General features: G+C 41.3%; 1 protein-coding gene across 6 annotated transcripts in view; it reads right to left on the bottom strand.

The window, feature by feature from the left end:
- The window catches only part of gria3b (glutamate receptor, ionotropic, AMPA 3b), a 203,992-nt gene extending 182,629 nt beyond the window's left edge, over window positions 1-21,363 (bottom strand). For all 6 annotated transcript variants that reach the window (XR_010795961.1, XM_066649518.1, XM_066649519.1 and 3 more), the window contains exons 1-2: window positions 20,450-21,363; window positions 19,066-19,224 (exon numbers count right to left, since the gene is read on the bottom strand). Coding sequence is in view for 5 of the 6 variants with exons in the window: in XM_066649518.1 (XP_066505615.1) it covers window positions 19,066-19,224; window positions 20,450-20,534 (244 nt within the window). In the remaining variant the exon portion in view is untranslated. The remainder of the gene's footprint in view (window positions 1-19,065; window positions 19,225-20,449) is intronic.
- Window positions 21,364-21,715: the final 352 nt, after the last annotated feature.

Below are 21,715 nucleotides of genomic sequence, written 5' to 3'. Positions count from 1 at the left end.
TACAGATATATTATATTCACTAAAGGTACAAACAGTGTAAATGTACCTTTAATAATGTTTATAGTTTCATTATAGATCTGTGTAAAATAAAGGAATATTATATAATTCATGGAGATGAAATTAAGTGAATGAACACAATAAAACCTTTAAATCTAATATTATTATTGAATATACTACAATAAAATTCCTTAATTAAAGGTAATGAAGGTATCACCACATAGACAGCAAAAAGTACCACCACAGAGACAGAGAATTTTCTCGGAGTATAATATCCATTGAAAAGCATTGGCAATAAAATTGGCAAGATCACTATGCCCAATGCCAGGCATTGGCTAAAGCGGTACAAAACTAAGCTGTTGAACAGTGGAAATACAGTTTCTGACCTAATGGTGCACCATCCATTTAAACTGGAAAGATTTGAAGAGGTGCTTGTGATTAAGAAATACATATATATCACTCCACCATCAAATTCTCACAGATATGTGCTGATAGTTGTATGTATAAATATGAGAAAACGCTGTCACTGCAGCAAAGGTGGGATAAACTACTGATTAATACCTTCATTTCATAATAAATATTGGATGAACAGCTGCTGACATACATTTGGATGTGTAGCGTGTTTACATGTTGAAAACCATGCTACATTTGTCAGTTAATGAGACATTGAGACTGTGAAACATTTGCTAGAAAGTTCCCCAGTTTTTTATCAATACTGCTAAGGAAGACTCGCGCTCTTATTGTTATCATATTTGGATGATAAATAGCGTCTTCTTTTTTCAAGCTTGAGTTAGTGCTATGAAAACGCAGTGGTTGCTATCTTTAACACTACGTTGTTCTGAGTGTGTACTGGGGTAAGTATCAATGTGCAGAACAACAACAACACACCCTTAAAAAGACTTCTTCAGTGTTCTTTAGTAAAAGCAGAGGTTAAATATAGAAGCCTGAACCCTCAACAAAAGATTCAAATGTATAAATTGTGTGTTGGAATGTTCAGTATGATAGAAAATATATTAAATAAATAGCAAAAAGTTTTTTAAAGTACTAGACTTCATGACCAAACTTGTAAAGGCTTAAATATAATGACTAAACTCAGTGTTCAATTACACCTGAACACTTTGAACAATCTCCATAAAAAAGCATCTCTCCTCTAACACTGGGCTATAATGCAGTGTACTGGATGGTTAGAGCATAATCCAATAACTTGGTCATGAGTTGGAGTGGTGTTTGTGATCCAGAATTAATCATCCATCATCAGTACCTGACCTTACTCATGTTTTCATGGATACACACCATCAGCAGGTAGTGTCACAGTCACACAGCTCCAGGGACCTGGAGGTTGTGGGTTCGATTCCCGCTCCGGGTGACTGCCTGTGAGGAGTTGGTGTGTTCTCCCTGTGTCTGTGTGGGTTTCCTCCGGGTGCTCCGGTTTCCTCCCACAGTCCAAAAACACACGTTGGTAGGTGGATTGGTACTCAAAAGTGTCCTTAGGTGAATGTGTGAGTGTGTGTGTGTGTGTTGCCCTGTGAAGGACTGGCGCCCCCTCCAGGGTGTATTCCCACCTTGCGCCCAATGATTCCAGGTGAACCCAGGATAAGGGTTACAGATAATGGATGGATGGATGGAGTTAGGTTTAGGGTTAGGTTTAAAGCGATGGTCCAGGTTAGTTTTCGTTTTGGTTTTGGGAAGTTTTAATGGTTTTTCTCTTTTTTTCTTTCTCCATTCTGTGATGACAGACATTTACTGGAACATCCACAAATATATTTAGTGCACATTTAAATGAGTGCCAGTTATAATTAGTTTATTTATATTTAGTAAATTCATTTCAACGCCACACTGTTTATTGTATTGTTTGTGACTGATTAGAAGTGTCCGCTCTTGTATGGAAAACTAAGCTAATGCACAAATGCAGCTAAATATCAGGCATGGAAACAATGGACAAAACTAGCTTCACCACCTCTTATTGAGAAAAGACGTAAACCTGCAGCATTATTGAGTGCTCTGTTTGATATTTAATGAATTGTTGATATTGATTTCATTTGCAAGCAGTAATTTTACAACCTACAGTCTACAGTCAGTACAAAATCCAATCTAGAGGATGGATCTGTTTGCACTGAAGTGATGCCTTGTCACTGCTTGAATGAAGAGAACTGCTAAAGTGAGTCACACATCAAATACATCCTGTATTCACTTAGCATGACACATCAGGATTCGACATTTAGTGTTCTCCTCCAAGTATGTTGAGTTCTAATGTTTGCCTCTTCAGTGTTATAACAGTTTAATGTTGACCCAAAATATTACGTTGGTTAAAAAATAAAACATGATGTATACATGACTGTCATGCTATACAAACACTATTACTAGTGTAAACACTGGCACTATTACACACACTTTTTCTTGTTGGTCCAAAAAGTATTTTGTTGTTTTTCACAGTAGACAGTAACTGCACAGTTTGTCTTGGCCAGCGGTCACTGGACACTACCCACAGTGCTGACCTGAGAATAGTCTGCCAATCAAAAATATCTAACAGCATCTTATGACCACTGTCTCTGACTTCTGCTATCAAAAAGATGGGCCAATATGGTAGGTGTCTGCTGCTGTGTCCGAACCTTTCCTAGCAGAGTGAAACACACTAACACACCACCTCCGTGTCAGTGACAATTATACCTGCTCTATGGTGGTACTGACCTCTGAAGAACCAGGTGAAAGGCTAACAATGTATGCAGAGCAACAGCTGGACCACAGTCTGTATTTGTAGGACTACAAAGCGCACCTATAAGGTCAGTGGAGCTAATGAGGGTAAAAACCTGGAGCTCATTTTGATGTTAAGTCTGATCGAATTAAATCACATGTATTTAACCTATACATATATCTAAACAATCAAAATGGGACAATAATTAGCAGTTTCAATTGAACAGGAGAGAATAAATAAATGTTCCCTTGTGTATTTGCTTCTATAAAGACCACTGAAATACCCTTTACCCGGGATAAACCTGGGGCTATTTCTTCAGTTCTTTCTGTGGTAAATAGACCTGCTGGAACCTTTATATAGATTAGCAGGAACACACAGTCCATCGACATTCACAAATAGACCCTTGGGGTGGCTAAAATCACAGAGGTGCTGTAGTGGGAGGTCCAGATTAAGAGCCATAGCTATGACATTTGGGATGGTGCTCCACAAATGTGGCAGTGCACTTTAAATTGATGACAGGGTTTATTATTAACTGTGTTGTAGCTAATTATTTTTCATCCAACAGGTCTACTGAAATGCCAGAGATCACCACCCTCTGCTCTTCTGGGAAGACTTTAGCCAGTGTTGGACATGAACTATTAGTCCTGGTCAATCCTCAAGGTCAGCCTTATGATTTCTTATACATATGTTATTACACCTCTCTGTGTTATTCCATTATTTACTATGGAAAACTAAAATAAATCAAGTTATTGATATGAGTAAAAGAAGTAGACCCCCCCCCCCATCCCCCACCACCACCACCAATGAAACCTGGAATAAGACTCGAGAACTTGAGAAGTGAGGGCATGGCATTTTCCAAACAAACTTCAGATTGCTTTAAGATTGCCTGGCCAGGGATGAAAAATGATGCATGGCTGGCGTAGTTGCAGTGGAAAGAGAAAAGGCAAGTGTTGCCCAGGGTCAGGCTCTCAGAGCACCATTCCGCGGCTGCGTCTCAGTGATACAAGACTTGGCAGAGAAGGAATGAAGAGGATTATAATCGATGTAGCAAAGAAAAGGCAGAGCTTCCTCATAACAATGGGAAGGTTCAGTGTTTACAGTGGCAGCAGATGTTGCGGGTATATCCCAATATTTTGAAGTATGCCAGGGTTTCATTTGTTTAGTTTTATTCCAAATGAAGACACAGAGTTTGTTAATGAAGGACGTCTGCTGGATGCTCTGGAAAATATGTAACGTTTCCACAAACCAGCTTCAACAAAATAAACAGCAATGTGTTGCACTGGCTTTGGGACGACACCATATTGCACATATTAGCCTCACAGCTTGAATCACAGTTGATAGTTTATGTCGGTGACTTAACTGAGGCCACAGGGTGTATACACAAGGCTCTACGCTAAAGAGACAGACTGTCCTTTATTGTTCATTTAAAGGCGACTTTGAAGATCTTAATCAAAAAGCACTTTTTATAAAATGTTGAGGATGATCGAAACTGGTCTAACATGTTTATGAAGCCCCAGTGTTTGTAAAAGGATGAAAAAACAAACTGTCTCAGTAGGGTATACTAGGCTTTCCCTCTCTCGCTTTTCATGGTGCTGAAAATGTATCTGGAGTTTTCTTAAACAATAGAGTGAACTAATGATAAGCACGAATTGAGATGAGGATATTAATTAATATTGACTTATTTTTTCTGTTTCACATTACTTACAGTGTGGAGGAACATTTCCAAATTCAAGAGACAGTGCCACCAGTGGGTGGGAGGTCAAATAGCAAAGGTAAAATATCTATGAATTATTATGAATCAAAATGAACTGCATATATATATATATATATATATATATATATATATATATATATATATATGAAGATCAGAAGATTGTGTTGGAGCTCAAAGAGTCTAAGGGGCGTGTCACCAGTCACAGCCAAGAGCCAGACTTTTTGACCCTTTTTGACAGTTCTGCCATAGGACCAGAGATGTTCCTCCATTTTCTACAACTCACTGCCTAAGCCTTATTTTCTCGGACAGTTTTTGATCGGAGTGGTCTTCTTTAGCTTGGACAGAAAGGAAAGAGAAAGCAGAAAGCAGGATCAGCCAGAGCTGCTTTTTGTCTGCCGGCCGAAGTGACTGCCGCATTAGACATGTGCCCCTCTCCCTGTCACATTGGTTTGGACATCACAGCATGTCATTTAGTCAAATCGCTCACTCAAAGCAGCATCCGCTGTGCAGAGAGTCTGTGGTCCAAGAAATTACCATCAACTCTTTCCAGCCCTTTCCAGAAGATAAAAAAGGACCAGTGCACACATGAAAGAATCCAATGTTCAGCTTAGTATGAATTGTTATCTTATTAGAGTAAAACAACACAGGTTTAACCATTGTAGAATTGTAGGAAACAACCACACGGGAGGACATAGCAAGCTGATTTTTTTCTAAACAAACGACAAATGTCAGCAGTAGTAGTGTTTTTATTTGTTTATTTATTTATTTATTTTTCTTTTTGTATGCAAGAATAGAACAAGATTTAACGGTAATTAATTCTGACCATGAAAGAACACCCTGAGGCTCGCTGCACTGAATGCATTTACATGCATTTTATAAACGGATCAATACGGATTTTTGCAATTATCTGATTATTCACGTGGTTGTATAATAAACAACATACTTTGATTTCTTGGGATCAAGGCCTAGAAATCTGATTAAGAAATGTGAGCTATTTTTTAGCTCCGTATTCAGTATTCTCAGTGCATGTATACCCTTACCCTTATATATAGGATGGGAGACCTCCTAGTAAAAACTTGGGTGGCTATTGGAAGTAGTGTTGTTGGGGGCACTCTCCCTGTCATCTCTGTGAGTGCAGTGATTCTAAGGTTGTGACCACGTGGGTGGTCCCTCACTTTGACACAGCATTAACTCAGGATCGTGTGTTGGCTTGAGGACCCTAAACAACTGCTTAAACAGCAAAGACCCGGCCCTGATTACACCAGCGTCTTTCCCAGGCTTTACTCAAACAACGCCACGACGAGCTAGCCCTGCTTCTGACCCCGACGCTGATGCAGGAATACTCCTGTGTTTCGAGCACACGAGCCAATTTCTCTGACAATCATAAAACATCACTCTCCAAAGCTGCCATGTCCCTGAAGCCTTAGCTTGCTTCTGTTTGCTCATTTGTCAGAGAGTATTGAATTTTCGAAGCAGGGATGCTCTCTGGGAGGGTATTTGAGCATTTAAGCACTCAGGAGTTTGGCAGTCAGACTCCACGAGTGTGATGCCACCAGCAAGGAAGGAGCGGGAGTTTTCAAATTAGGAGGAAATCTTCTATCCCCAGATAGCAAGGTAACAAGGAAATAAATGGACCATTTGAGTCTAGAAGGAAATCTAAATCTAAAACAAGCCCCAAACAAGGAGGTAACAGGCAGGAAAGGGGTAAATATGAAACTAGATTTCAAGCTAAACACAGGCAAAACAAAACCAGACTCGAACAATAGGGAAGCAAAGAAGGAACAGACATAGGAAATAAATATATATTTAAAAAGGTGACAAGGAAGGAGCAGGCAACTTTGGAGCTTGGACTCAAGGTGAACTCTTATATATTTGACTAAAGGACAATTCCCAGGACTCAGGTCATGATACACCAGTTTATGAGGTGTGACATATATCACGACCTTTTATTTCCAGGAGAAAATGGCAAATATGCATTGAATAGTTTATTATGCATGATTTCGGTAAATAAAAGCCAACGTTTTGTTATTACTCAAAAACCATTGAGTTGTTATTTAATGATGAATCACTTTTTGGGGACATATTGTGTACAGTGGGTGGATTTTTAGCCAAGCACCTGAACGCAGTGAAGTCGTACTTACTACTTAACCACCCGGTATATACAACCTTCCGATGAGCACCCGAACGCAGCATTAATCCTACACCTATGTTCAAAAGGTTAGAAGTGACAGGAATTGATTTCCCCAGCAGAGCCAAAACAGTCTCCACCCACAAGGTACACAGTGCTGTTTCTGGTGTTGTTTGAGTACATAACAGACGTTTGGACAGCACCAGTGGACAAGGGTTTTCATAAAACAACTACCAATCAATTGTTATCACACCATGATTGTCGTAAATATCTGCAGTGATCTTTTTTTATCGTATGTCCATATATATGTTCAGAGATGTTGCAGTTAGGTTAGAGTCTAATGCAAATCCAAACCTTCTAGCCCCAAACCACAATGTAACGAGGAAGTAACTGGTGATTTGGGCCTGCAAGGATACTTTCCATTCCCTCAATAACAGGTGATTTTGGGGATGAAGATAAAGCGACACCAAACCAGCCCAAAATGTGAAGCTAAAAAAAATGGACACTCTTGGGCTGGAAGGTTTTGTTTCTCATTTCCTGCTGTGCAAATGTGGGCCACTCAGGGGCGGTGTTAATGAAGGCTTCCAGTTACACACGTGACCTGTCTGGAACACAGCGTGGAACATCATCTCCTTTAAATAGATTCACCTTACAAGACTTCTGCTCCCACGTGCCAAAAAGAAAGACAGAAACGAATATGAGCTAATGATACCTTTGTAGTGAGACCAGAGACTCTACTCTGTAAAAGTATTAACAAAGCCTCAAAGCTGGGATCAAATGCTGTACATGGTGTTTGTGTCAAATATGTTAATCGGGTCAAGATAAAAATAAAGGGTACCTTCAGAGAGAACAGCCTGAGTAGAAGACGTACAAGAAGAAGCACTGAGAGAGCTGTGCAGGCCTTGAATAACTTTTATATTAGACTAGGAAATTATCCCCAGGATGTACTAAATATAATTGTCACTTGAAAAATGTGTGCTAACTATATTTATGAATGTTCACATGAACTTCTGGCAATGCAGCCTTTAAACTTCCCCCAAACCTAACCCTACCCCTAACCCACAACTTCAACATGAGCTCCAAATGATTATAAACCAATTACATTTGTTGTTGTTGTTGTTGTTTTTGTTTGTTTAATGCGCTCACAACAGATTACTACACTATCTCTGTAGCTCAGGGCAGTCACCTTCATCCAGGGGCCTGGCAAGCAGACCAATGGTGCCCCTTAACAATGCTAAATCATGGAGGTTTGGGGGCATTTTAGGTCTAAAATAGCTATAGCCAATCACAAAGTAGCACAACGGTTAAAATGAATGAAATTGAATCCAGTAAAGGAGTTAGTACTAAAGCAATATCTCTAAAAATAGAGTTTGTATTACAGAACCTATGGTCAAACCCTATGGACATCTGCTCATGCTATATTTCTTGTAAACTGAAATGAATTAATGCGCATGTACTTGGCAGTAGTAACAGCTTTCTTTATACTGCATATGATAGAAGCTCTCCGTCTTTTCTCGTGAACCAGTGTACAAAGGTTTATCTTCCTCTGGACCTCAGTGAAAAGCGTAGGGCCATTACCGCAGTGGACTTGTGATGAATGACCCTTAATAAAAGCGCAGTGAAAAATGCAATACCATCAATACCCATTTGATGCGCTCAAAGTTTGGCTGGTTTTCAAAACACCACAAAGGGGAAATTTGGAGCAGCCATAAGTCTGCATTGATGCTCTGCTTGAGTGTCTTCAAATAGTGCTTCCATAAAGACCAGGGCTCTGTTCTTTTGGCACGCTTTCACGCTCGAATTCCCTCCCCGACAGCATCTTGTATTCATTTGTGAACTGATCTCCAATTTGCGACGTCGCGCCGCCACCTGGATAAGTGCAATGTGTAACGGAGAAGCCTTTTGTAAGGACCGTCACAAGCCCAGCTTGAACCATCATTTATACACACTCACTTTGACAGTGTTCCTGAGATGCTCCCTAACAAGTCTCAGACGCTCCGTGTTTGAGATCAGTTCTGCTGAGGGAAACGACAGTCGTCTTTCGAGAGTAATGAAGAGCATGCTTTGGAAGAAAGCATGTGGGGGGAAACACAGGTTCTCCGGGGTTCTCCCTGGCACTGGGTGGTACAACATAAACAATAAAGCCAATATTTAAACATGTCTTGTCTTCTAAATTTACCTGCTCAACAGGCACCGTCTGCACCACAGAACTGTGGATCGCCACGGGTCGACTCTATGTTCGGGATTTTAAAGCTAGACTAGGTAATATTTTTAAGCTTAATATGACAGCTTCAATATAATCGTGATGCTTCACTGACCTATGCTACTCTGGGCTCAGTGCTGCGGAAACTGAACTATTATAACTCTCAGAAGTGGGCAAGACTCATTTTATCCAATGTTTTCAGACTAAGGCAAGTCATAAAACACAGACTGGGTCTTATTTCATTCTGTGTGTTAGTTAGTATTTCATTGCACTGCACTGAACAAGTGTTTTTCATTGGTTGTTAGTTTTTTTTTTTTAAATAACATGCCGCTTTTATCTATGATGGAGTTTTAGAGCCACGGCATTAAAATAAATAAATAAAAAAATTCATAGATTAAAGTCAGAATTCTCAGAATAATTCTGAGAAAGATCGCAGAATAATGTGCTGCACGTATAATGGGGCAGACACAGTGTAATTGTGGAATGCAGTGTCTTGCTTAAGTCATACTATGGTATAGATTTTAGGAATAAACTGCAAGAACCAGTTTATTCAGAAGAGGGTATGTAGTTTCACAGGATACAGTTAATGATCACAAAAATGGTGGATACAATAAACTAAAGCCATATGTATTGGAGTCAGGGGCTGCACTGACAGGTTTCGTTTTCATGTCGTGTGGATACATTTAAGAAATAATTCTGCTCACTTCAATGACTGCTTCTTTCACAACTCACGTTGTGAGTCTGTCTGTCTACATATTATAATAAATAATAACCCAATAGAGTGTTTCTCTAAATGTTCTGACTGTATTCTTTGAATTGTAGGGACCTTTATTACTCAATTATTCTGAGATTATTCCCTGAATCATACTTTTTTTTTCAATGCCGTGGCCATAAAACACTGTTGTATTAATGGATTTATGTAATTAAAACAATATATTCTTGTGTATAAGAAGTTTAAAACTGAGTGTAAACAATCTTAACATTTTACCATCCCCAAATGACACTAACAAACAAACAAACAAACAAAAACAAATACATTAGAAACTCTAATAGGACAATATCTAGAATGTCTAAAATGCCATCTATATATAGATGAATCAGCCCTATGAAGGATGGCGCCCCTCCAGTATGTGTTTCTACCTTGCGTCCCCTAATCCATACAGTTAAAGTCTTGATCTTAGTCTGTTGTGATTTTTTGTTAAAAAACTGTGTATTTACATTTAGCCCCACCCCTTTCTGATGAAGTTATAACCAGTGTTTCAGCCAAGATCACTTTATGAATGAAAATCACACTCAAAAACCTGGTTAGAATGTAAAATTCAACAAGGTTTCTTTTCATTACCTAAATGAACACACTTGTCAAAAGCTGACCCCAGGGATGGGACCGCAGGGAATTCTGCTGACAGAGGAGTCATGGTGCGTGCATGTTCACTCTGTGCAGAGATACATCAGGGTAGATTCATACTGTGTGTTACCATGAATTGTAGCACTGAATAAAGGCATTATTTTTCATTGGATGCCCTGTGCCTTTGTTTAGAATGTGGTATGCATTCATTACCACCACTTCAGCTCATCCCAGCGGTATTGAATGCCATTCCATCACTGTAGTGCTGAGGCCTTTAAACTCCATCCATCACACGGCATTGAATAGGTTGGCCTTAGCTGCTTAGCATCTCATTCTCTTGGCAATGTTTTTCTGTGGCCTGTGTTCCACCCCACTCGATACTGGACATGGACAACAAGAATAATGCTGAAACAATCCCATATATCGCAGACATGCTTGGTTTTTGTGGTTGAACTGCAGTTAACATGGTGAAACACGTGCAAAGTACCTCTCCAACAGCTGCTAGGGCTCAGGGAACCGACTCAGTGAGAAGTAGCTGCCTTTCACGACATCACTTCAACACTGTACCAAAGTGATCCGGTTAAATATTAAGAGAAAGACGCAGGGCTACAGTTTTGACGGCGGCACATCTGTTGATATGCATATCAAAGGGGAGCCCTGAATGCTGTTGACAACTTCCAGCACTATCAGTGAGATTTGGAAAGGGGTGGGAAATAAATTGGTAAATGAATAAATATATAAATAAAAAAGAGACTGCGCCATCATCAAAGAAACTTCCAAAATGCCTTGCATGGTGAAGGCACTTTCACAACACACTCCTGATAGAGCCACAAAATAGGCAAGAGAGAGAGAGTGAGAGAGAGAGAGAGAGAAAGAGAAATAAAATAAAAAAATGGGACAAGCGTTCCCGCAGGGACGTGTGGATCCTACAAACAGTCTGCCTTTAGGCTTAATTAGATTGTTACAATCCAGGCTCCTTTCCCTTTCGTGATCACACACTTACATTCAGTGCAGAAATTGCAGGCCGTTATCAATGATTTATTTACTCTTTTGATCACTGTTGTATATGTTTTTGGTCGGGTGACCGACACATTAACATTAGAAACACCTGAATTCTCCAGCTACTAAAATCATTCAGTGACCCATTTTGAACAGCGTGGCTATGCTAATGACATAACTCATCGTTAGCAAGAGGTAATTGCTCAATTCACAACATCTTTGTAAGACATGGACTGGTTTGTATAGACATTTGTGAGGTCACTCATTCATGCATTCATCTCCTGCAGCCATTACGTCATGTGCCAGGTCTCAGTGGATCCAAAGACTACTCTGATCCAGTGGGGACACACTCTGGACAGGGCACCAGTTCATCAGAGGGCATCGTTCACTCACCCAGTCACTCACACACTGACACTTGTGAATACATTCACCCTGTCACACAGCCAGTCCACCTAGTTTTTGCTCTGGCCACCCAGAGGAAACCCATGCAGACACAGGGAGAACACACCCAGCCCCTCATAGACAATAAAGCAATGGACCAATGAGGAAGCTAGGACTCAGGTCCTTGAGTCGTGTGGCAGGGACACTATCTGCAGTAGCAGCATGTCGTCCTACTTTGTAACCTATTTGTATTCTGGGAGGTCAATCAAAATGAGGCAGGTGGGCTATTAAATAAACACTGCTAAAATAACACCCTGCTGCAGGCAGGAGGAAACAGCCAGCCATCGACCAAATACAGTCAAATTCATAGAATCATCAAAGCTGCTGACAGTCAGAAATACTCAAGATTTTATTGCTTTGTAAAATGTACTTTACAAACGGTCCAAATAAGAATAGGTTCTAATTTAGAACATAGACATGTGAAAATAGAACAACACAAAATGGCAACACATGCTTTTTATTCGCAAGAAATACATAGATTAACTGAGTATAGGAGCTTTTCTTCTGAGTTTTTAAAATGTTGAGCAACAGCAGCCCAGGAATTTAATATTTAAACAATGACAATAGTAACTCATTCATTCATTCATTGTCTGTAACCCTTATCCAGTTCAGGGTCGCAGTGGGTCCAGAGCCTACCTGGAATCATTGGGCGCAAGGCGGGAATACACCCTGGAGGGGGCGCCAGTCCTTCACAGGGCAACACAGACACACACACACACATTCACACCTACGGACACCTGCCACCTGCAACCATCCACCAATGCACCTGTTTTTGGACTGTGGGAGAAAACCGGAGCACCCGGAGGAAACCCACGCAGACACAGGGAGAACACACCACACTCCTCACAGACAGTCACCCGGAGAGGGAATCAAACCCTGGAGCTGTGTGACTGCGAATAGTAACTCAGATATTTATATTATGCACATTATGGTTTATAGGGTTTTGTTATATATATAAATTACGTATATAATATCTAATTATTATTCTATATTATGGTTTGGTTTACAATTATGGCAAAGGTTATGAATAGGTTTAGGTCAGGATCATGATTAAAAGTTGTTCTTCTGCATCAAGCCACAGGTTGAACTGAGGAAATCCAGAAGCATGAATTACAGAGACTACAGGTGGCAGCAGGTATATCACCAGTGATTTCAACAGATATTGCTGTGGAAACCATGGAATGATTAAAACTGTGGAACAATGCTTGCTGGGGCGGCATGGTGGAGCATCAGGTAGTGTCACAGTCACACAATAGGTTGTGGGTTCGAGTCCCGCTCCGGGTGACTGTCTGTGAGGAATGTGGTGTGTTCTCCCTGTGTCTGTGTGGGTTTCCTCCGGGTGAATGTCTGTGAGGAGTGTGGTGTGTTCTTCCTGTGTCTGCGTGGGTTTCCTCCGGGTGACTGTCTGTGAGGAGTGTGGTGTGTTCTCCCTGTGTCTGTGTGGGTTTCCTCGAGGTGACTGTCTGTGAGGAATGTGGTGTGTTCTCCCTGTGTCTGTGTGGGTTTCCTCCCACGGTCCAAAAACACATGTTGGTAGGTGGATTGGGGACTCAAGTGTCCATACATGTAGAGTGTGTGAGTGTGTGTTGCCCTTTGAACGACTGGTGCTCCCTTCAGGGTGTGTTCCTGCCTTGCGTAATTCCCTGTAGGCTCCAGACCCACCACGATGCTGAACTGGGTAAGCGCTTACAGGCAATGAATGAATGAAAGTACAAACCCTGGGAATGGTCTTTTAGTCACACATGCATATATTTTTTATTTTGTCTCAACACTCATCACGGGTAGATGCTGTAAGAGGAAGAATAAATTGATTCATTAAGTAGGAACAAGGATTAATTTACCATTTTACTTTAAGCACTGCAACTATATGACATACCAAATTCCCCCAGTCTCCAGAATAATACGGGGACTTCAGCTGTGTTTCCGAAGGTCACTGGAGGACTTTGAGACTCTGATTCTGTTGCTCCTCTCATTAAAATAGATTATGTTTTCTTTACCCTTTGCATTTTAGTATTCAGAGTGTTGATGATATAATAAGCTATGTGTTTGGCTACGAACAAAACGAGCTGTTCAGTCCTGCTCATTTGTTTGGTCTGTAACCATGACAATGGTGCTCTGATTGGTCAGCCTGATTTTAATGGATCCATAAAATGCAGAAAATAGAACAAGGTCTGATTCAAAATCTGGTACAGCGTTGCAGTCCGTCAGTTTAGGACTCGGTGTGAAGGACATACAGTACTGTGCAAAAGCTTTAGGCACCCTATTTTTTTTAGTACAAATTCTGTTATACATTCTATACAATATTTTATTTCTTTAATGCATTCTGCATCATTGAGTCAGTACAGAAACTTTTTAGAATTACTTTACCAATAATAATAATAATAATAATAATAATAATAATAATAATAATAATAATAATAAGCGGCACGGTGGTGCAGCAGGCAGTGTCACAGTCACACAGCTCCAGGGACCTGGAGGTTGTGGATTCGATTCCCGCTCCGGGTGACTGTCTGTGAGGAGTGTAGTGTGTTCTCCCTGTGTCTGCGTGGGTTTCCTCCGGGTGCTCCGGTTTTCTCCCACAGTCCAAAAACACACGTTGGTAGGTGGATTGGTGACTCAAAAGTCTCCATAGGTGTGAGTGTGTGAGTGAATGTGTGTGTTGCCCTGTGAAGGACTGGCGCCCCCTCCAGGGTGTATTCCCGCCTTGCACCCAATGATTCCAGGCAGGCTCTGGACCCACCGCGACCCTGAACTGGTTAAGGGTTACAGAAAATGAATGAATGAATAATAATAATAATTTTACAAAAAAAAAAGTAGTAACTGTATGTCTGTAAAGAAAAAAGAAAGCAAATTATTAAAAGAGAGGTTATGTTTCTTATAAAAATGTATAAACGGTACCTAGGACTAATATTTAAGAAAAAAAAATGGCCAACCCGTATACTACTGACTTTCTTTAGTTTATTAATGTTTACTGCACATTGTTGACTTCAAGAAATAAAATATTTTTGAAGTCATCTTTATTTCCCAACGTTTTTTGCATGAGCCTAAAACTTTTTGCACAGTACAGTACATATATATATATATATATATATAGTTAGAGTTATAGTTATAAAAACTTAACTTTGTCCTTAAAAATCAGTCTCAAAAAAGTCCTTTACTCGGGGGCCCAGCACTGCAGAAATTACACCATGTACCATGTCTCTTCTTGCTACTTGATTTGAGGACAGTCCTGTAAAAGTGAATTACGCTCTGCAACTGGTGGGGGAGCCCACCAAACCTTACATATTGTTCCTTTAAAACATTCTTGGTGCATCAGTGAGCAGTGTCTTGCTGAAATTTGACGTCTGCTCATTCTTCCTGGAAAATAGCTTGTGGCCAGTGAGAATCATTTCTGCGATATTCTGATCAATATTTCCAATGCTTTAAAGCATAGTGATTTGCCTATTTTGCAGAGTGTGAGATGAAACTTCTCCATGTTTTGTCCAGGCCCCATCCCCCAAGACCTCAGCTCTCAGCCCTCGCTCATTCACTGACGGATGAGGGCTAAGAAGGTATGGATTTTCTTTTTTCATTGACTCTCAGTGCGCAGAGGCAAAATGAGATCTGTGTGTTAATGAGTCACTGCGGAGCTGAGAGTGAGATTCCCACAGATCCGTGGACAGGTTTGGGAATGGAGGTAATGAGGTGTTTATTAGAGGTATAGTCATCAAAAAACGATAACCATTTCTCAACAAAGAAAACCTACTTGTAGATCATCCTATTAGAGAAATTACTTACTTCTCATGGGTACAGTGATCTTCAAAATATCTTAGTAACATCGCTCCAATGTATCTCAGTAACAACTAGGAATTGTCTCAATGTGGAAGCCGTGAAGAAGTATTAGAGGTATATTATGTTAACCAAATTAAAATCATTTTGAATGAATGAATGAAAGGTATGATTACATGACACTGTTCTAGACATGGGCGACACGGTGGTGCAGCAGGCAGTGTCGCAGTCACACAGCTCTAGGGACCTGGAGGTTGTGGGTTCGATTCCCGCTCCGGGTGACTGTCTGTGAGGAGTGTGGTGTGTTCTCTCTGTGTCTGTGTGGGTTTCCTCCGGGTGCTTCGGTTTCCTCCCACAGTCCAAAAACACACGTTGGTAGGTGGATTAGCGACTCAAAAAAAAAAGTGATAGGTGTGAGTGAATGTGTGTGTGAAGGGCTGGCGCCCCCTCCAGGGTGTATTCCCGCCTTGTGCCCAATGATTCCAGGTAGGCTCTGGACCCACCGCGACCCTGAACTGGATAAGGAATGATTGTTCTAGACATCGACAACACTCCAAAAGATTATTTGGAACAATCAGGAGTCACCTCAACCACCATCAGGGTGCAACATCATCCAGTCCACAATAGTACCATCTCCACAAATCAGCAATTAGGTAAAGAGGGGTCTAGATTCCATTGTATTTAAATAATGAGATGATAAGGAAGTCTGAATTGGCCACAGATATTCGGTGTATATTTAAATAGTTTGAAAATGGCAAGTGAGAAGCCTTCATTTATCACTGCATTCATTATGAGTTCCATCAAGGGAAAGCGCTGCAAAATCATGTGCATTGATTTGTCCTATTCTTTGGGGTGATATTGTATCCAAGCTTTTCAAACCTCCACCAACAGTTAATACCAGGCTAATGTTTGAAGTAAAAACTGAATTTTTTTCATAAAGATACATGATCCAATTGAAGCACACTACACTGATCTGATTGAAACAATCCTTAATAGTCATTTTTATGGTAGAATTGGTCAGATGACATTGCTGAGGATTCTGGGAATTGGGGTTCTCATATGTGGCAGGCTGAGTCCCCTCCGCAGGAAGAATGGTAGATCGTCCAGAACAGACGTTGTTGTCTAACCACAACTGTAGCAGAAATGCTAGGTATTGGATTCAGCTGAGGTTAGATTTCTGGAAATCAAACCAAAAAACATTGGTAATTAAAATCTGAGGATGTTTCCTCATGGTTTGCTAGTTCTCCAGCCTTTTGTACGTGGAAATATCTCTAAGTTCAGGACAAGGCTAACTGCTTTACAGGAAGTGCTACAAAACTAAACAACTTGAGTTACAAATGAGTTTCTGTGTTAATTCAAACAGTGGATAAAAACGTACAAATAAATTAAACCTCAGCCGCATACAAACAACAGTGGGTTTTCTCCTCAAACATAACACTCCACTTTAAAAGATGCACAGCTTCTGAACATAAACAAACCAGAGAGAACTGTGTCTGCACAATTATAGATGTCCTCTTTATAAAACCACTGGGAATGAAAAATAATTGATGGCTGAATGAAAATGTCGCAGCAGCCTGGAGTGGCCATGTATGTCCCTACTAAAAAGAGCCTTTAACAAGCTAATCTCTTCATTTTTAACCCCTTTATTGACATTAAATATGCAGCATGTCATTGTAAACTGTTGTCTGAGGCTAAATTGTGCATGTGCCCTTTAATCTGTGGATCTGGACCTCCTACCAAGCCACAAACTGTTAAACAAAGCAAGTCCACCCAGTCAGTTTCTTTTATTTTGCCTACAACTAAATACATGTTTGATTTTCTGCTGGATTTTCTGCTGTGTTTCTCCAATCACAGCGCTGGTCATGTTCACATGTTCATGTGAGAGACTCAACAAGGGCAGATAAATTAGAATACTGATTAAATATGGATAAAGCAATTACAAAAACAAACTAATTCCTGGGTGCCTCACGTTTGGAGTAAACAGAGGCTCATTCTAATTTAATGTGAACAGAGTCTTTTAGAAAGTTTGCCCCTATAGTATTTTGACCAAAGCATGACACAGGTGTTTTGTGGAAAAGGCTTTGGCCAAAATATCATTCAGCATTCACCAAGGCATTGATTGCACTGAGCACTAGCAATGTACAGAACACGGTTACCATGGTGAAGCAGACAAAAACCCTATGACTGGCGAGTGTTCAGATCTTGCAGAGCTGTGAATGTTTAGGGAGAGAGAGAAATGAATATTATCTCCTACACACATGGTCCTTGAAAACCTTTGCTTGCATAATCAGACATGCAATCTTTTTTCAACAACTGTCAGGGAAAAGGGAAAAAAATCAAACTCACCAGGGCTCGGGTTATTCCGTGTTGCCAAGGGAACTTGTTTGGAATTCAAAGAGATTTTGAGTCAGAAATACCAACACTGTAACCCACAAAGCACTTCCACAGCCGGCTATTCATCCTCTTATTGCTAAACACTTTGGCTTGCAAATCAGAGTGGACAACCATGGGAACTGAAAAGCCATGTTATAAAAGGGATATCATTGCCATCCACGTCAGAAGGGAGTAATAAAAAGTGCGTCTTGACATGGCTGGAGCCGTCATAACTTGGGAGCAAACTGAGTGTGAGTGTGTGTGCAACAAAGAGTGTGTGGGAGCCAAGATTAGCTCTTTCCAAATGCCTGTATATTAAAACTGATGCTGAATGTACATCACTGTGTCATATAGCCCACTTCACCTGATAGAACTTTAGCGCCAACTGTTATTGCTGAAGTTATAAGAAGAGTGCTTGTAAATGAGGCACCAAGCAAGGCAGCCAATCAACACAGTGTCCATTTACATAGGCACATTTACAAAATCAACTGGTTTAATGGTTTAAGGCAGTTATAACAAAATGAACGACACAAGTATAAATGCAGACAAGCATCTTAAAGGGGATATCAAGGAAAATATAAGCTATAGGGCCCTTACACTGGTTTGGATTGAGGGGGCTGGGGCTGGATAAGAAGGACGTCCTATCTTTCCCCGTACCTAAGCCGCTACACCAGCAGGTATCGCACTGACACTGCATAATGAGGCAGGAATATTTAGTTTAGTTAGAGTAAGCTGTGCATTACTCCTCTCAAAACCAGAAATTGGATTGCTTATTCGAGGCTTATGGGATTACACACTGAGTTGTCATCCTTGCAAAATACCCAGCGACTCCCAGGTGCTCTCCCTGTTGGGAATTAAGCCAGAATGTCTGAAATGAGTAATTGATAAAGTCATTACTGTTGGAGAGGAACGGTGAAGGAACAATTCGGACAAAATGAGTGCATTTACAGCAAGGCTTTTTGTGGACTGTACATCCACAGATCTTTTACTGTGACGTCCCTGGAAGGGTCAAAGCTGCTGGACACACTTGGACATGAATGGGGGCTGGAGTGGGTGTATGGGAATATAATTGCTATCTATTATTCTATTTGCATATATTTAAGTTGCATTATTTTAATGAATGGCATTTTTCTACACCTCAAATAAAATGGTGGAATGTTCCAAATTAAAGGTTCAAAGCCGTAGCATTGAGGGTCCCAGCCCCATGACATCAAACAATACGACCGCCGTCACAGTTCTTTCCCGAGGGTGGACATGACTACAAGGTACCAACAGGACCTTAAGACCAATGTCATTATGGATACCATTTACGCTGAACAGACATATGCTGCCAGTGTGAGACTAAAGCACTGTATCCTGTACATATCTTCTGAGAACATTGTGGGGGTGGGGTGGGGGTACTTACAAGCGTGGGTGACGGAGAAGCTGTTGGATGATTCCAGGTTATCTACATTGTAATTCAGATGGAAGGGCTTTTCCGTCATGTTTTGGTTGGTGTTGTACAGCTGCACGGCGAACCTGAAAGCGCTATGCTCTTGCACCGTGGACCGCATGAATAGCCCACCTTAGAGGAAAAAGAAAAAGATGGGGACAATGTTGAAATTGATCAGTGGTATATTATCAAGCCTGTAGAACTGTAGTTGTCTGTGTTTCAGATCTCCCAGTGTGCACTTTGTAAGTTTACTTTCTGGCACTGTTTATTCTTCACATAATACAGTGTCTTTGGTTGCATTTTATTTTACACTTTGGTAATTAATGGGTAATAACCTAGTAATAATAGAATCAGATAAATTAAATGTTACCTGACTGTATTTAATGTCAAGTAAACGGTGCTATGGAATTGAAGAAGTTGTTCCTCTTTATAGATTGTAATAAGCATGTGATAATATGGTAATAATAGGGTAATACAGTTTCCTAGTTGTTTAAAAGGATTATGTAGTAACTGAAAGTCTATTTGTATTATAGGGTTTTATCCTAAACCATGTGCATTTGATACAATTCTAGATTCAGATATGCATATACCAATAAGAACTGATGACTGGGGGTTCAGTTCCCTGCTTGTGTAAAGGGTATATCAGTAAGAACTGATGGCTTGGGTGAAGTACTGATCATGAACTAGTGTCATTACTATGCAGTAACACTGTGCATTACCAATTAAATACATAACAGGTCCGAAGCAAACGAATGCATTTCATATTTTACAGATATACGCCATAATTGCAGCAGGACCACTGTGCAGTTTTGAGGGTAATAACCCAAATAATTCACAACTGGTGGCAGTTATCAGTTCTGAATTATTGTTCAATGATAACTAGGTAATTGATATTGAATATAGAGGTTATTACAGTTTGTTACTATTTTATTACTGTATCATTACATGCTTAGTACTAAATCATAAAGTGCCACAGCCTATTTCATTTGACAGCACCCTTTCCAACCAAATCTGCTGGACACCAAATACAGCCAGGCGTCATCTAAGCGCCCTGAGAAAGTGTTGCTTTGGAAGAACGCATTACATCAACGCTGCACCAGCACTCTTGCCCAAAGTCGGTTGAGCGCCAGGGATTGCGTTGTTGCGGCGTGTTCCCGGGCAAGCACCGCACACGTTTGAGTCATGCATGTCGATCCACAGCAGCGCTGTCTGAAGTACGTTCGCATAGTTGTAAGGACATGGGTTAAGCACCGGGGCTCAAGAGAGCGACCCAGCGTTTCTCAGACATCGTTCCTAACGGCGAAACGAACCAGATCCAGCGCTCGGATAACGCGAGTCCAAGCCGGGAGGGACTTACCGATGTTGATCTGGTTGGGGAAGCCAGCGAGGGATCTGCCGAAAAGCCACATTAGAAAAAGAAGCAGGCTCTGTGCCATTTTCATCAGTCCAACCTTGCGGAGGAAACAACAATCAGCCCCTAAACAACGAAGCGTTGGAGGAAAAACATATACGCAGCCGCGGGCGCGAGGAAAAGCAGCACGAGCCCCGGAAAAAAAAGCCCCGCACAAATCCCTTCAGATCAGCGCGCGGCACTTGCAGTTGCAGATGCTCGAGCGCATTGAGGTGCGGGGTCGAGCTGCAGGACGAGGGGGAAGATGTTCTGCAACTGAGGCAAAACACACACACACACACACACACACACACACACACACACACTCACACACAAACACACATTCACACACACACACACACACACACACACACACACACACACAGCAACAGCAGCAGAGTCTTATCCCAAAGATGGTGGTTGGCGCGAGCGGAGGACCCTCCGATTGGAGCAGCGGGGAGATATTGATCAAACTTAAGCTGACGTTGAATAGAGGAGGAAGAGGAGGAAGATGAAGGAGAGCTCCTCTGTGTGTCCGCTTGTCCGCGAGCCTCCGCTGGCTACTGCAGCCGCGCGCCACCGCCTCGATCTGAAGCGTCTGATGAGGATCACGGCGGAAACCGTCACGGAACCGCGGGATCGCCGAAGTTCACTGAGCGAGCGGACCGAGCGAACGCAGCACGTGCGCGAGCTTCTCGGATTAAAGCTGCCCACCCCCCGGCTCGTGGGGGTCGTGTTCGCTCAGTTTAAGAAGCCCACCCCAGCCCCGCTGCGTGTGGAGAAGTGAGGCTGCAGTAACGCGAAGCCCCTTTTGTTGACCGTCATCGATCACCGTATTGATCACAGCGCCGTATCGGCTTGCTATTGGACACGTATCATGATGGTGGTGATCGCTTGTGGTTTGTGTGTGTGTGTGTGTGGGGGGGGGGGGGGGTATGGCTGGTAATAAAATAAGCAACCTATTATTATTATTATTATTATTATTATTATTAATGGAATTATTGCACTAGGGATGCTGTCATTCCTACAAAAACACATGGTCTGAATTCCTGGAAAACACATCTCCAAAGACTAATGTAGTGTCAGACATCTTGTGACATTGCTACTAGATTCTCCTGAACTTGATTCTATTGGTACCATAAGCAGTAATAACTTATTTTAGTTCTAAAGGGTTCTTTTGAGAACCGCCTGCATCAGTTCTGCAGTTCTTCCAAAGGAGAAACCAGAAGAACC

Source organism: Hoplias malabaricus, chromosome 17 (genome assembly GCF_029633855.1).
Source record: "Hoplias malabaricus isolate fHopMal1 chromosome 17, fHopMal1.hap1, whole genome shotgun sequence".
NCBI lineage: Eukaryota > Metazoa > Chordata > Actinopteri > Characiformes > Erythrinidae > Hoplias > Hoplias malabaricus.
Note: the sequence above shows the minus strand (reverse complement) of the source record. Positions and strands in the feature narration are given on the sequence as shown.